Source organism: Coenobita brevimanus, chromosome 24 (assembly GCF_032717465.1).
Source record: "Coenobita brevimanus isolate Jiangsu-jjx chromosome 24, ASM3271746v2, whole genome shotgun sequence".
In the NCBI taxonomy this organism is placed as follows: domain Eukaryota; kingdom Metazoa; phylum Arthropoda; class Malacostraca; order Decapoda; family Coenobitidae; genus Coenobita; species Coenobita brevimanus.
The window spans coordinates 12625740-12638164 of NC_136977.1; the positions used below are offsets into that span (position 1 = coordinate 12625740).

General features: G+C 54.8%; 1 protein-coding gene across 1 annotated transcript; it reads left to right on the top strand.

Annotated features, from left to right (window-relative positions):
- The first annotated feature begins 8110 nt into the window (after nucleotides 1–8110).
- Nucleotides 8111–10845, top strand: LOC145393553 (uncharacterized). The gene is made up of 4 exons (XM_080267704.1): nucleotides 8111–8504; nucleotides 8904–9148; nucleotides 9470–9981; nucleotides 10302–10845. Exons 1-4 carry the CDS (start codon nucleotides 8111–8113, stop codon nucleotides 10843–10845), a joined length of 1695 nt encoding a protein of 564 aa, XP_080123830.1.
- Nucleotides 10846–12425: the final 1580 nt, after the last annotated feature.

Here is a 12425-nt window from a genome sequence, read left to right on the forward strand (position 1 = left end):
CTGCCACTGTGGGGAGGTGTGGGGGCAGTCCTAAAAATCCAGCTTTTGTGGGGTGTCTTCCTCCTCAGGCTCCATTTCCCCTGGGTCAGTGTAGTCGTTGGATGAGGTGTTGTCCTCAGCACCCATGTCGTTTAGTGAGGAGACTTTGCGGTGCCCTTTGATGGTTGTCCTGCACTGGGCAGCCTTTAGCTGCTCACGGATGTCATGGAGAGGGCAGCTGCAGCTACAGGCAGAGAATTCCCAAAGGTTGATAGAGATCATATTCGTATTCTCTCTGGGGTTGCGGCGTCTCTTGGTAGGGTGTGCCCTGGATACGGAGGGTATTGTTGAAGAGCTTGTGTGGGTGGAGGGCATCCGTGGTTTTTGATGTTGCATTGTCCTCTGGGTGGGGAACTTGCTAACTGTGCTAATGTGCTGAGGGGTGAAGCGGGTGGCTAAGAGGTGTTGCAAGAGCTGTATATCCTCGTCGAGGTCTCCTGAAAGGTCGTATATGGTAAAATGCTCCCTTATGATGCTGGGGAGGATCCTGAACAATGTATTAAATATGTGCTGCTGCTTGGGTGGCTGTGTTGGTCTCTGGGTAGGCGGCGGTGACGAGTCGCCTGGTCTGGATGAGAGTGTCATCCAGGTTGCAGTTGTAGGTGCGGGTGTCGAGTTGAGATAGAGCTACAACTTTCCCCAAAGATGGCCTGACTATCTGAGTCACGATTTGGGTAAATTGCGCCCATGTTAACTCCGGGACGATCTTGGAGGCAATACTTGACACTGCCTTGCCCAGGTGTGGCAGGGTAACTTCTATCTTCTCCCCGTTGTGGCCAAAACCTATGTCCAGTAGTGGCTTAACCATGGACAGGTATATATTAATATTGCACTGTTCGAGGTCGAACTTTAGTAATTGCATGTGTGGTTTGGCCGCCATTTTGTGAAACTTCGCTCATGTTTCTCCTTGTACTCTGACTGGATCAAGAACCACCGCTACCCACTAGTGTTATGCTATGTGTTCTAGGGTCGACTTCTCGTCCTCAGAACACTAACTACTGAGCTGGGGTTCTTTTTCGGGACCGGGTCTAGAATACACAACAAGAGGAACAGGGCATAAAAACTCCAATCAGTATTACCTTAATTACACAGTGAACAGATTACAATATTATTATTATACACTGGTCAGGTTAGGGGACACTATAGGACTAGTTGACTCTGGACCGGGCTGCTGTGGTCTTGGGCTGAATACATGTGTCACCTGGGTGTGGGAGGGAGCTCATCAGGTGTACCCTCCCACAGGAGGCACGGGACCACTGCCGAGAGGTGGGTCGTCTGGAGTGGGCTACTGGTCGGTGTGGAGGGAGGCCCTTCCCTAGTGGGACCTTGGTAGAGAAGGCTGCCCTCTGGACTGGGGCCGAACAGGGTGAGCAGGCGGGCTTGCCTCCGCCTACTCCTGGAGGAGGACTGCCTGCTGGTGGGGCTCAGGAGGTCACACCCCAGAGTCCTGGGGGTGCACCTGGGAGTCTAGGGGCTGCAGTCTCTCCTGGGTTGAGTCGCCATCAGGAACTACCTGTGGTGTCCCTTCCCGTGGAGTCCAACAGCGGGGGGCATTGCCCGGGTACTGGCTGCAGGGCACTGACTCCCAGGCTCATGACAGGACTTTGCCAGAGCTTCTCCAGCTGCAACTCCCTCAGGGAACTGCACCTGTGGGGAGAGAGAGAAGGGTGTCCTGCTCAGCCTCTGGGTGGGTGGTGAAGCGAGCAAAGGACTTCCTCAGTAGGGGTAGTCACAAGGGCAGTGGATGAGGGACGTATGGTGGCAGTTCCTCCTTCACGATGCAGACAGTGGCCATCATCGCAGTTCCACTTGCTCCTGAGACAGCAGGCAAAGGGCATATGATGGCCGTCCTTTCCTTCTCGGTGTGGACAGTGGCCGTCATCGCGGTCCTGCTGCCTGAGGAGGTAGCAGACGAAGGGTGTACGGTGGCCATCTCTTACTTCCAGGTGCAGACAGTGGCCGTCACCGCAGTTCTGCCCTTCTCTGGGGCCACAGCCGGGAGACGTACAGTGGCCGTTCTCCCCTTCCCAATGCAGATGGTGGCCGTCACCGCAGTGCTGTTCCCAGGAGTGGCTCCAGGCAAAGAGCATGCGGTGGCCATCCCTTCCTTCCTGGTTCGGACAGTGGCTGTCACCACGGTCCAGCAGAGAGTAGCACCACAAGAGCATATGGTGGCCGTCTCTTCCTTCCCATTGCGGACAGTGGCCATCGTCGCAGTGCTGCCTGGGATTGTATAGATACAAGTCCCACTCTGATCCTGGCGAGGGCTGGCCTGGTTGTAGAGTAGTCTGCTGGGGCAGCGTTCCTGTTCTTGGTCTTGTTGAGGGGAAGGGGGGCGCAAGGTTGTGGGGGATATAGGCCCATTTCGCCTGGGCTTTATGCCACCCTATGCGCCTCCCTATGGTCTCCCCCTGGGGTGGGTGTTGCGACACCCGGTCTGCGGCTCCTCCATGGGGTGGGTATTCCGACATCCCTACCGGGATCTCCCATTGGGATGGGTATTTCAATTACGATTCAGCACCACCACCGGGAACGTCAGCCAGGACCGACTCTCGCCCCGTCGTTTCAAAACTAACCATAGTGTTACGTCCCCATTCCACACTGCCACAGGCTTCAACAGCAGTAGCATTAGTACAGTACAGGAAGGACGTTGCCTAGTGAGTTGTTCTTCCTGGAGGCAGCCTCCCAGTGTACAGTACACAGGATCGGCTCAGGCGTGGTAAACATTGACTTCTTAAGTTCGCTGTATTTATCTTCCAAATAATTACACTTCATGCTTTCTGACTTCACTATTTTCACAAGCACCGAAGATACACAAACTGCAATAACACTTCTCTGTTTGTCAACAACACTTCATTATTTTCACAAGGACCAAAAATATATGAACTACACTGTAATGCTGTGTTTTTAAGACGACTTCTCGTCGTAAAAACACGAGCACTGGACGGGGTCCTTTGGCTAGACCGGATGTAATGCACTAACAAAGGAACAGGGCATAAAAAGAGACAGTACACCGAATCACATCTATTGCTTAAATTCTATCCCTTACAGCGCTACATACACAACATTTGGTACACAATTACACAGAGATACAACAATACACTTATAATTGGATCCAATCTACTTTTGCACAGGGCACAGGGCAGTCAGGGATATGGGTTACTGTTATTGAGGAGAGATATCACTTCACTGCGATGGTCAATCGAGAACACTGGTCGTGCCACTGGTGGATAATAATAAACGGGGGAGTCTCACTTATATTCACTGTGATCGGGAGTCTGTGGGGGATATGATACTATAATAAAGGTAGGGTGCGTGTGGCGACATCCGACACCGTCACCTAGTCGCAGGGAGGCACTTCATTAGCCTTTCGGCTCGTTCACACACCTACCTTCGACTCCACAGAAAACTCCCCGCTTCCTTTCTGAGAGGGGGAACTGAGCTGTTTAATGTTCAAGCACGACTTACTCCGATATCACTGTTTAACATAACTTTTATTTGTCACTGCCACTGTGCATTGGATCACTGTCACTGTATTAGGGGTCACTGTCACTATCACTGTTCTACCCGTGTTTCCTGGGTAGTTGGGTCACTAGTACTTACTGTCCAGGGAGGTTCCCTTGTTTAGGGCCTTGACCTGAGGGGCGGCTCCTTCCTAGGGCCGCACTGGTGGGGTGCAGGGAGGCCTCGTAGTCTGGGGGCCTCGACCTGATCGGGGGCCCTCGGGACTAGGACCGAACAGGCGAAGGATTCGGGCCTGCTTCTTCTTCTGCTGGGGCGTGAGAGAGCCTAGGTCGCCGTCGTCGGGGAACGTGGTGGAAGGCCTGGGTGTCCGGGGTCTGCAGGTGCTCAGGGGGAGAGGCGCCGTCAGGGCTGGGCTGCGACTCCTGTAGGGCTCCAACAGTGCTAAGGAGCGTCCGGGTGTGGGCGGTAACTCCGCAATCGGGCCTTGCCACCACTCTAACGCCTCCGCTTGGCCAAGAAGCCTGGATGGCGACGAAGGGCTCCCCGGAGGGAAAGAGGCTTGAGGGAGACTCACGCTCTTCGTGGTTCCCTGAGTGTGTTCATTGGGCTGAGGTGGAGCTCCACTTCCCCTAGTATGGACTTTGGCTGGCGCCGTGAACTTGTCTGGCGTGCGAGGGACACCAGTAGGGTGATCGGGGTCGCCCTTTCGCCGAGGCAAGCGGCCGTCAGCGTGGTGTTCCTCCCGCAGTAGGGAACAAGCCGGAGTGAGGGGCACGAGGGCCGCACTCTCTCCAATACGGACAGAACCTACCGTCAGGGAATTCTCCACCCTGGTACGTGCCCCAGTCGTAACTGAGTGTCTGCCCGTACGGGAATCGACTAACGGAGAAACGGGATCACCCGTCTGCTCCGGCGAGAGGCCGGCCCCGAGTCGCCGCTTCCGTAATTGGGTAGCGCTACACGTACGGTAGCAGGGCCTCTCTACCCTGGACCGTATTCTGGCCGTAGCCAAAGTACAACTGGAGAGGGATGCGCACAGGCAACTCTCTCTCTCCTCAGCGTGTTAAGGCCGGAGCCTGGGGTCACCTTCCCCTTTACACACTTTGTCAGGCCGTAGCCTGTGTCTATTTCTCTTTTAAGGCCATAGCCTTGGGCCTCTTCCTGCCCTTGGGCCTCTTCCTGCCCTAGAGGGTGTAGCAAGACCGTCAAGACGGTGCTACTTGGGACTGACCTCTTTTCAGTCCCACCCCTGGTCTGACGGTCACTACCCCGCCCGCATAGTAGTTCAGGTTGTCTGAACGCCTGGGGTTGGGGCACTTGCGAGGAATAGGGGCTCAGGGCCGGGATGTCCCGATGGCCCTCTTGCCCGAGGTCGCTAGCCTCACCTGTGTTTCCTCCTGGGGTGGTGGTGGGGTGGCGGCTCGGCGGTGATGTGGGGGGTGGTGAGGTGGGAGGTCCTGTGGCGGTCTCGGCGGGCATTTTATACACTGCACTGAAATACACTAAAACTGAACTGAAAACCGACTGAAACTGCTCTAGTCTCTTCCCCTTCCTTATATAAGCTTGCACTGTTATAGAATGATCTATATACATTCTAGGAGACACAACAGTTGCCAACTCGGAGATATCCAAAATATCCAGAGTTTTCTTACACTGCATAACACTCTAAATTATTCGGCATACAACTTAAATTACATAATTTAACAATCACATAAATAAAACGTTATAAAGAAAAAGAGCACAGAAATTAACGTACAACTTACAAAGTAACTACGCTCACAAACGGCAGGCTACCTGGCAACTCTGATTCGTAACTACAGTGCGAGGAACATCAGGAAACAGTGAGAAACTTCCAGACTACCTAACTACCAAATCCCGCTTCTTAACACTACCCTCTCCCTAGTTCTTTGTCTTCCCTACAAAACTACGCAATGTATACAATCATAATTAATCCTTAATCAAAATTAATCATTTAATTATACATGAAATACCCACCCCAATGGGAGACCACGGAAGGGGTGGCGCAATATCCATCCCATGGAGGAGCCGCGGACTGGATGTTGCAACACCCACCCCAGGGGGAGACAACAGGGAGGCGCGTAGGGTGCATGGAAGGCCCACTCAAAACGGGCCTATGTCCCCTACTACCTTGCGCCCCTCTTCCCCTCAACAGAGCCAGAAGCAGGAATGCCGCCCCAGCAGACTATTCTCCAGCCACGCCAGCACTCATCAGGATCGTGGTGGGACTTGTAGAGATACAGTCCCAGGCAGCACCGTGACGACAACCACTGTCCGCATCAGAGAAGAGACGGGCACTGTCTCCTCAGATGCTACCCCCTGCAGGACTGCGGTGATGGCCACTGTCCGCACTGGGGAATGAAAGGTCACGGTACACCCTTCACCTGCAGCCACTCCTGGGAACAGCACCGCAGTGATGGCCACCATCTGCACCGGAGGGAGATCGGCCACTGTACATCTCCCTGCTATGACCCCAGACAAGGGCAGAACCGTGGCAATGGCCACCGTCCGTGTCAGGGAAGAATTGGCCAGTGTCTGTCCTTCATCTGCGACCTCCTCAGGCAGCAGGACTGTGGTGACAGCCACCGTCTGCACCAGGGAAGGGACGGCTACCGTACGTCCTTCACCTGCTGTCTCAGGGGCACATGGAACCGCGACGACGGCCACCGTCCGCGTCGGGGAGGGATCAGTCACAGTACATCCCTCGTCCACTGCCCTTGTGACTACCCCCACAGAGGACGTCCCTTGCTTGCCTCACCACCCACCCAGAGGCCGAGCAGGATACCTCTCTCTCTCTCTCTCTCTCCCCACAGGAGCAATTCCCAGGCAGAGTTGCAATTAGAGGGGATCTGGTGGGGCCCTGTAATGACTCTGGGAGTCCGTGCTCTGTAGCCAGCTCGCCTGCAATGCCCCATGCTGTTGGACTCCACAGGGAAGGGACACCACAGCCAGCTCCTGAAGGCAACTCGACCCGAGCGAGATTGCAGTCCCTAGGCTCCCAGGGGTGCCCCCAGGACTCCAGGGCGTGACCTCCCCAGCCCCACCAGCAAGCAGTCCTCCTCCAGGAGTGGGCATAGGCAAGCCCACCTGCTTGCCCTGTTGGGCCACATCCCAGAGAGCCACCCTCTCCACCTAGGCCCCACTAGGGAAGGGCCTCCCTCCACCCCGCCCAGCAGCCCACTCCTGATGCCCCAGCCCCTGGCAGTGGTCCCGTGCCTCGTGTGGGAGGGCACACATGACGAGATTCCTCCCACACCCGGACGACACCTGTGAGCAGCCCAAGACCACAGCAGCCCGAAACAGAGTCCACTTGTCCTATTGTGCCCCTTACCAGTTCAGTGTGTAATATTAATATTGTATTCTGTCTTGAATTGTAACTAAGTTAATATACGTGTAAGGTTGGTATTTATGCCCTGTTCCTCTTGTTCTACACTCTAGATCCAGTCTCGAAGGGAACCCCAGCTCAGTCGCTCGTGTTCCGAGGACAAGAAGTTGACCCTTGAACACATAGCATAACACTGGTGGGTAGTGGTGGTTCTTGATCCTGTCAGAGGGCAACGAGGAACATAAGGGAAAGTTTAGCAAAATGGCGGCCAAACCACACGTGCAGTTACCAAAGTTCGACCCCGAACAATACGATATTAATGCATACCTGTCCATGGTTAAGCCACTATTGGACATAGGATTCAATCATGACAGGGAAAAGGTAGCAATTACCCTGCCGCACCTGGGCAAGACAGTGTCAAGTATTGCCACCAAGATCGTCCCAGAGCTAACATGGGCACAATTTACTAAAATTGTGACTCAGGCAGTCACGCCATCCTTGGGGAAAGTCATAGCTCTGTCACAGCTCGATGCCCTTACCTACAACGGCAACCGGACGACACACTCATCCAGGCCAGGGGACTCATCACCGCCTCTTACCCGGAGACTGATGCAGCTGCCTGGGAACAGCACATATTTAATACATTATTGTCTTGAGGATCCTCCCCAGCACCATAAAGGAACACTTTATGATATATGACCCAATGGGAAACTTCAACAAAGACGTCCAGCTCGTGCGGTGCCTCTTAGCCGCCCGCTTCACCCCCCAACACATTGGCACAATCAGTAAGTTCCCCACTCAGAGGACAATGCCACACCACAAATCTCAGATGCTCCCCACTCACGCACCCCCTTCAGCAACACCCACCATACCCAGGGTGCACCCTACCATGAGGCACCCCAACCCCAAGGAGAATATGAATCTTATCTCCATCAACCCGTGGGAATTCTCTCCCTGCAAGTGTAGTTGCTCTCTCCATGACATCCGCGAGCAACTAAAGGCTGCTTAGCGCAGAACAACCGTCCAAGGGTGCCGCAAAGTCTCCTCACTAGACAACGAGGGCACCAAGGACGACACCTCATCCACCGACTACACCCACTCTGGGAAAGTGGAGCCCAAAGAGGAATACGCCCCACAACAGCTGGATTTTTAGGACTGCCCCCATGCCTCCCCATGGTGGCGGGGGCCATCTCACAGAAATAACGCCCCCCGGTCTATGACAAGATGGGACTGAATGGGGTAAAAGCAAGGCTACTAGTCAACATGCAAGCGGCCAGAACCTGCCCCTACAGCCATTTCTACTCACGCCACATCTCGGCTCTCGGCCCGCTTCTCCCCACCTCAGCTCACCTCGTAGATGCGGGAGATGGCCCCCTGCCAATATGTGGGGAAACCTGGGCCCTACGTGCTGATACCCACCAACAAGTATCCACCCAATACAAGTTCATCATTGTCGACTCGACCTGCCGTGCCTATAATGGCTACTTGGGGCTGGACCTCCTGCAGAAGTTACACATCAGCATCGACTGTCACAAACGATATTTCCATTTCCAGAAGCCTCCAGCCCCCCCCTCCAAGCCTTTCTTCATGTGCACACCCCCACCCTCCCCCTCACCCTACTCCCCCACCATGTCCTCCTCCCTGCCCCCGACCTCCCGTGCCCCTCTCGCTCCTCCACACCCCACCTTCCCTGGAACCATCTCTTCCACCCTAACCATCCCTCCCCAGCACAAGGCCTGGCTACACCTGAACAGACCCATCGGAACCTCTATCCTGTTCTCCCCTAGCCTACCACCTGGGCCCTCTCCTCTTGCCTACTGTCTCCCACCTTGCTTCCCCCCCCACCTAGGAGCAGTACGCGTCACCAACTCTCCAGCACCCCCTTCACCCTCCCCAGAGGATTAGTGGTCGGAGAAATGGAGGAGGCCGAGCCTTGTGCAACCCCCCCTCCCCTGCCACCTACCCACCCTACCACCCCTACCTGAACACCTCTCACCCCACCTGGCTGACAGCCTCCAAAGCCTCCTCCCAGATTTCCAAGACCTATTTTTGTCAGGAACAGCAGACATCTGCCGCACCACGTACCTGACACATAAGATCCACACCACAGGACCACCTATTCGCCAACCATCACAGCAGAAAACCCCCAAACAACGGGCTGAGGAAGACCGGCAGGTCCAGGAAATGCTGTATGCCGGCGTCGTCTCTCCATCAGCCAGCCCGTGGTCATCTCCAGTCATCCTGGGCAAAAAGAAAAATGGCACCATGCACTTCTGTGTGGACTATCGACGACTAAATGACGTGACCACCAAGGATGCCATCCCTCTACCCTGCACAGACGACTCCCTGACTCCTTATATGGGGCGTCCTGGTTTTCCACCCTAGACCTACAGTCAGGATATTGGCAAGTCCACGTACACCCAGAGTACAGAGGTAAAACAGCCTTCTCGACCAGTAAAGGGAAATACTGAGTTCAATGTCCTCCCATTTGGACTCTGCAACGCTCCCGCCACGTTTTCCCAATTAATGGAGTCAGTCCTCAGGGGCCTCACCTGGGAAATCTGTCTGACATACCTGGATGATGTAATCATTTTCAGTCAGACATGGGCCAACCACCTCTAGTGCCTCAAGCAAGTATTCCTGCGCATCCGCCAGGCAGGACTTAAACCATCAAAGTGCGTCCTGGCTAAACGGTCCATCTCCTTCCTGGGCCACTTCATCTCGAAGGAAGGCATATCACCTGACCCTGACAAACTGCAGGCTATCGCAGATGTTCCCCTACCACGAGACGTCCACGAAGTGCACGCCTTTCTCGGGCTCACCTCTTACTACTGGCACTTTGTAAAGGGATTCGCCAACATCGCAAGACCCCTCTGCAATACATCTAAAAAAAGCAAGCCCTTCATCTGGACCGATGATAAAGTCACAGCATTCTACACTCTCAAAACCAAACTCACCACCGCTCCGGTCGTCGCATTCCCCAACTACACCCTGCCCTTTCACCTATACACTGACGTGTCCCTAGTGGCAATCGGTGTCCGTCCTAGTCCAGGTCCAAGAAGGATGAGAGCACATAATCGCCTGCGTCAGCTGCACCCTCAACCAAGTCGAGAAAAACTATGCCACCACCAAATGTGAATGCTTAGGAATTATATGGGCTTTGGAACACTTTCGAGCTTACCTCTCCGGCACTCACGTCACCATCATAACAGACCACCGGTCCCTGCAATGGCTACGCCAGTCCCACACCCACAATGCCCAACTGATCAGGTGGAGGGAAACTCTCAAGGAGTTTGATTTTAATATCTCCTATCGACCCAGCAAACTACACACCAACCTGATGCCTTGTCCCCCCTGCCAATCAACTCCATCAGCACCTCCTTCAGCCTAATCAGTGGCAGAACCGAGATCACCCCCACTGGATACCACCCCAGGTATTCTCTAAGCTCCACAGGTCTGACAATCACCTGTTCACCTGGGCCGGACACTTAGTCCTCGATCCAGATACCGCCCTCGACACAGTAACCCACCTACTTTCAGACAACGGCATCCATCTCAGCACAGAAAAACTCCTACAAGTATTTAATGATATTTATTGGACTCCCGGCCCCTCTAACCTGGCCAAACAAGTCATCCAGGCCTGCCGGGCCTTCGCACTAGGCAAAGACATGACCCGAACACCTGGCCCATCAGGAAAGATCACTGCCTACAAACCATGGCAACTAGTGTCCGTTGACGTAGTCAGCCCCCTACCACCCAAAGCTGGATACAAGTACATCATTACCTTTGTGGACACTTACTCAAAATTCCTCATCGCCTGCCCAGCCAAGGAACATCACGCCGTGGCCGTGGCTGACTCACTCGTCCGCCACGTCTTCCCGTACTTCAGCATCCCCCATGCCCTTCACTCAGACAATGCCCCAGAATTTATGGGCAAGATCTGGAAAAAACTCGCCACCATTTTCGGCTACCAGATCTCCCACTCCTCTCCCTACTGACCCTAAGGGAATGGAATATGTGAGAGAAGCCACCACACCCTTCTCATCCAGGTGCGGGCCCAAATACTGGAAACAAAGAGTGAAGACTGGCCAGTGCATGTGAAAATTATACAGTAGGAGATGAACACTTGCCACCGAGAAGACAGAATCACCCTCCACGAATGGGTGTTTGGAGAAACCCCCCTCCTCCTACACCTACGACACCATTACCAGCACCCCTCCACGTCTCCCACATCCAACCCTCTTCACCACCTCAAGAGCCGACTGCACCACTTACAAAAACACCATGACTTACAACCCGACATCACCCCATCGAAATCCTACAAGCCAGGAGACTTGGTAGTAGTAGCTCAACTACCGATCCCAGACAAGATCTCACCACGGTTTGAGGGACCCTACAGTGTCATCAACGTCCCCAACCCCTATCAAACTACCATTCAGTATCACAACACCCACCGCACGTATTGCAACCGCCACGTGCGACTATTTCGCCCCCCCAGTAGACACCGCCCAACTACGCCGCACCCACTTCACCACCCACCACATCACCCCACCTCCAACCGCCACCCCAGATCACTCATCTGACTCATACGCCTGCTATTTCACGCCCTCCTCCTCCTCCTTACCCTCACCTACTCCCCACTTCCACGGCCACCTCCCCTACCCTACCATCCACCTGCTCCATACCATCCCTATGGGCCCACGATGCATCCACGGCAACCTCACCTGACACCTCGCCCCCCCACCACCTCCACAGGACACAAGCCACCCAGCCAGGAGACCCCCCACCCACACCTAGTCACACCACCACGTCTCCAACACCACACACCACCCGCCGTCACCCCTACACCCACACAGTTCTCTTCCACACACACACCCCACTCCACAACGACGATCCACGCCAGCCCACACGCCAGCCCCTCATCCACCATCACCGCCATAATTCCACGTACTCCACCACCAAGACAGTCAACAACCCACCCACGCCTGGCCACCGCACCACGTGGCCTCATCACCTCACCACCCACATCTCTCCTCACCACCACTACAACCAGATCCGGATGCCTCTTCCGCCCACCAGCCCGGTACGCAGCCACACCCTCACCCACACCCCCAACATCACCACAAGCACCCTCACCCACCCCCACCACACCCAACACAATCCCCATAACACTAAGAATACATCTGATGCAATGGAAACTTCCACCGACCCAATCCTCCAGGGAGAGGATTTGCACCAGCCCTCGGAACTCCCAAAAAACCGAAGTCACCTCACCTGTCGCCAGCATTCAGCCAGAAGACATCAGCCACTCACCACCACCAGAGATGAAAATACGCCACGTGACCTGGTCCCCTGCCCAGGGGAAACACTAGCGTATCCGAGGGACACCTCACCTCCTCTGCCTCCTGAAGGCACTGCAGACCTCCATCCTCCATGTAACCCATGCCCCGCACCAGGAACCAAACCCACCAACACACCACTGGACCACTCTCCTCTGCCACCTCACACCCACCCACTGGACCACCACCTTGGACACCTCCAGCCACGGAGACGTGACTTTTTCCCCACCGACGGTGTT

Bases quoted from the DNA above. Each gene is read 5' to 3' on its own strand.
- LOC145393553 (XM_080267704.1), top strand. From the start codon at position 8,111: ATGCAAGCGGCCAGAACCTGCCCCTACAGCCATTTCTACTCACGCCAC. The intron at 9,149-9,469 runs GTGACCACCAAG...AACCACCTCTAG, and splicing joins ACTATCGACGACTAAATGAC to TGCCTCAAGCAAGTATTCCT. The intron at 9,982-10,301 runs GTGAATGCTTAG...TAAGCTCCACAG, and splicing joins AAACTATGCCACCACCAAAT to GTCTGACAATCACCTGTTCA.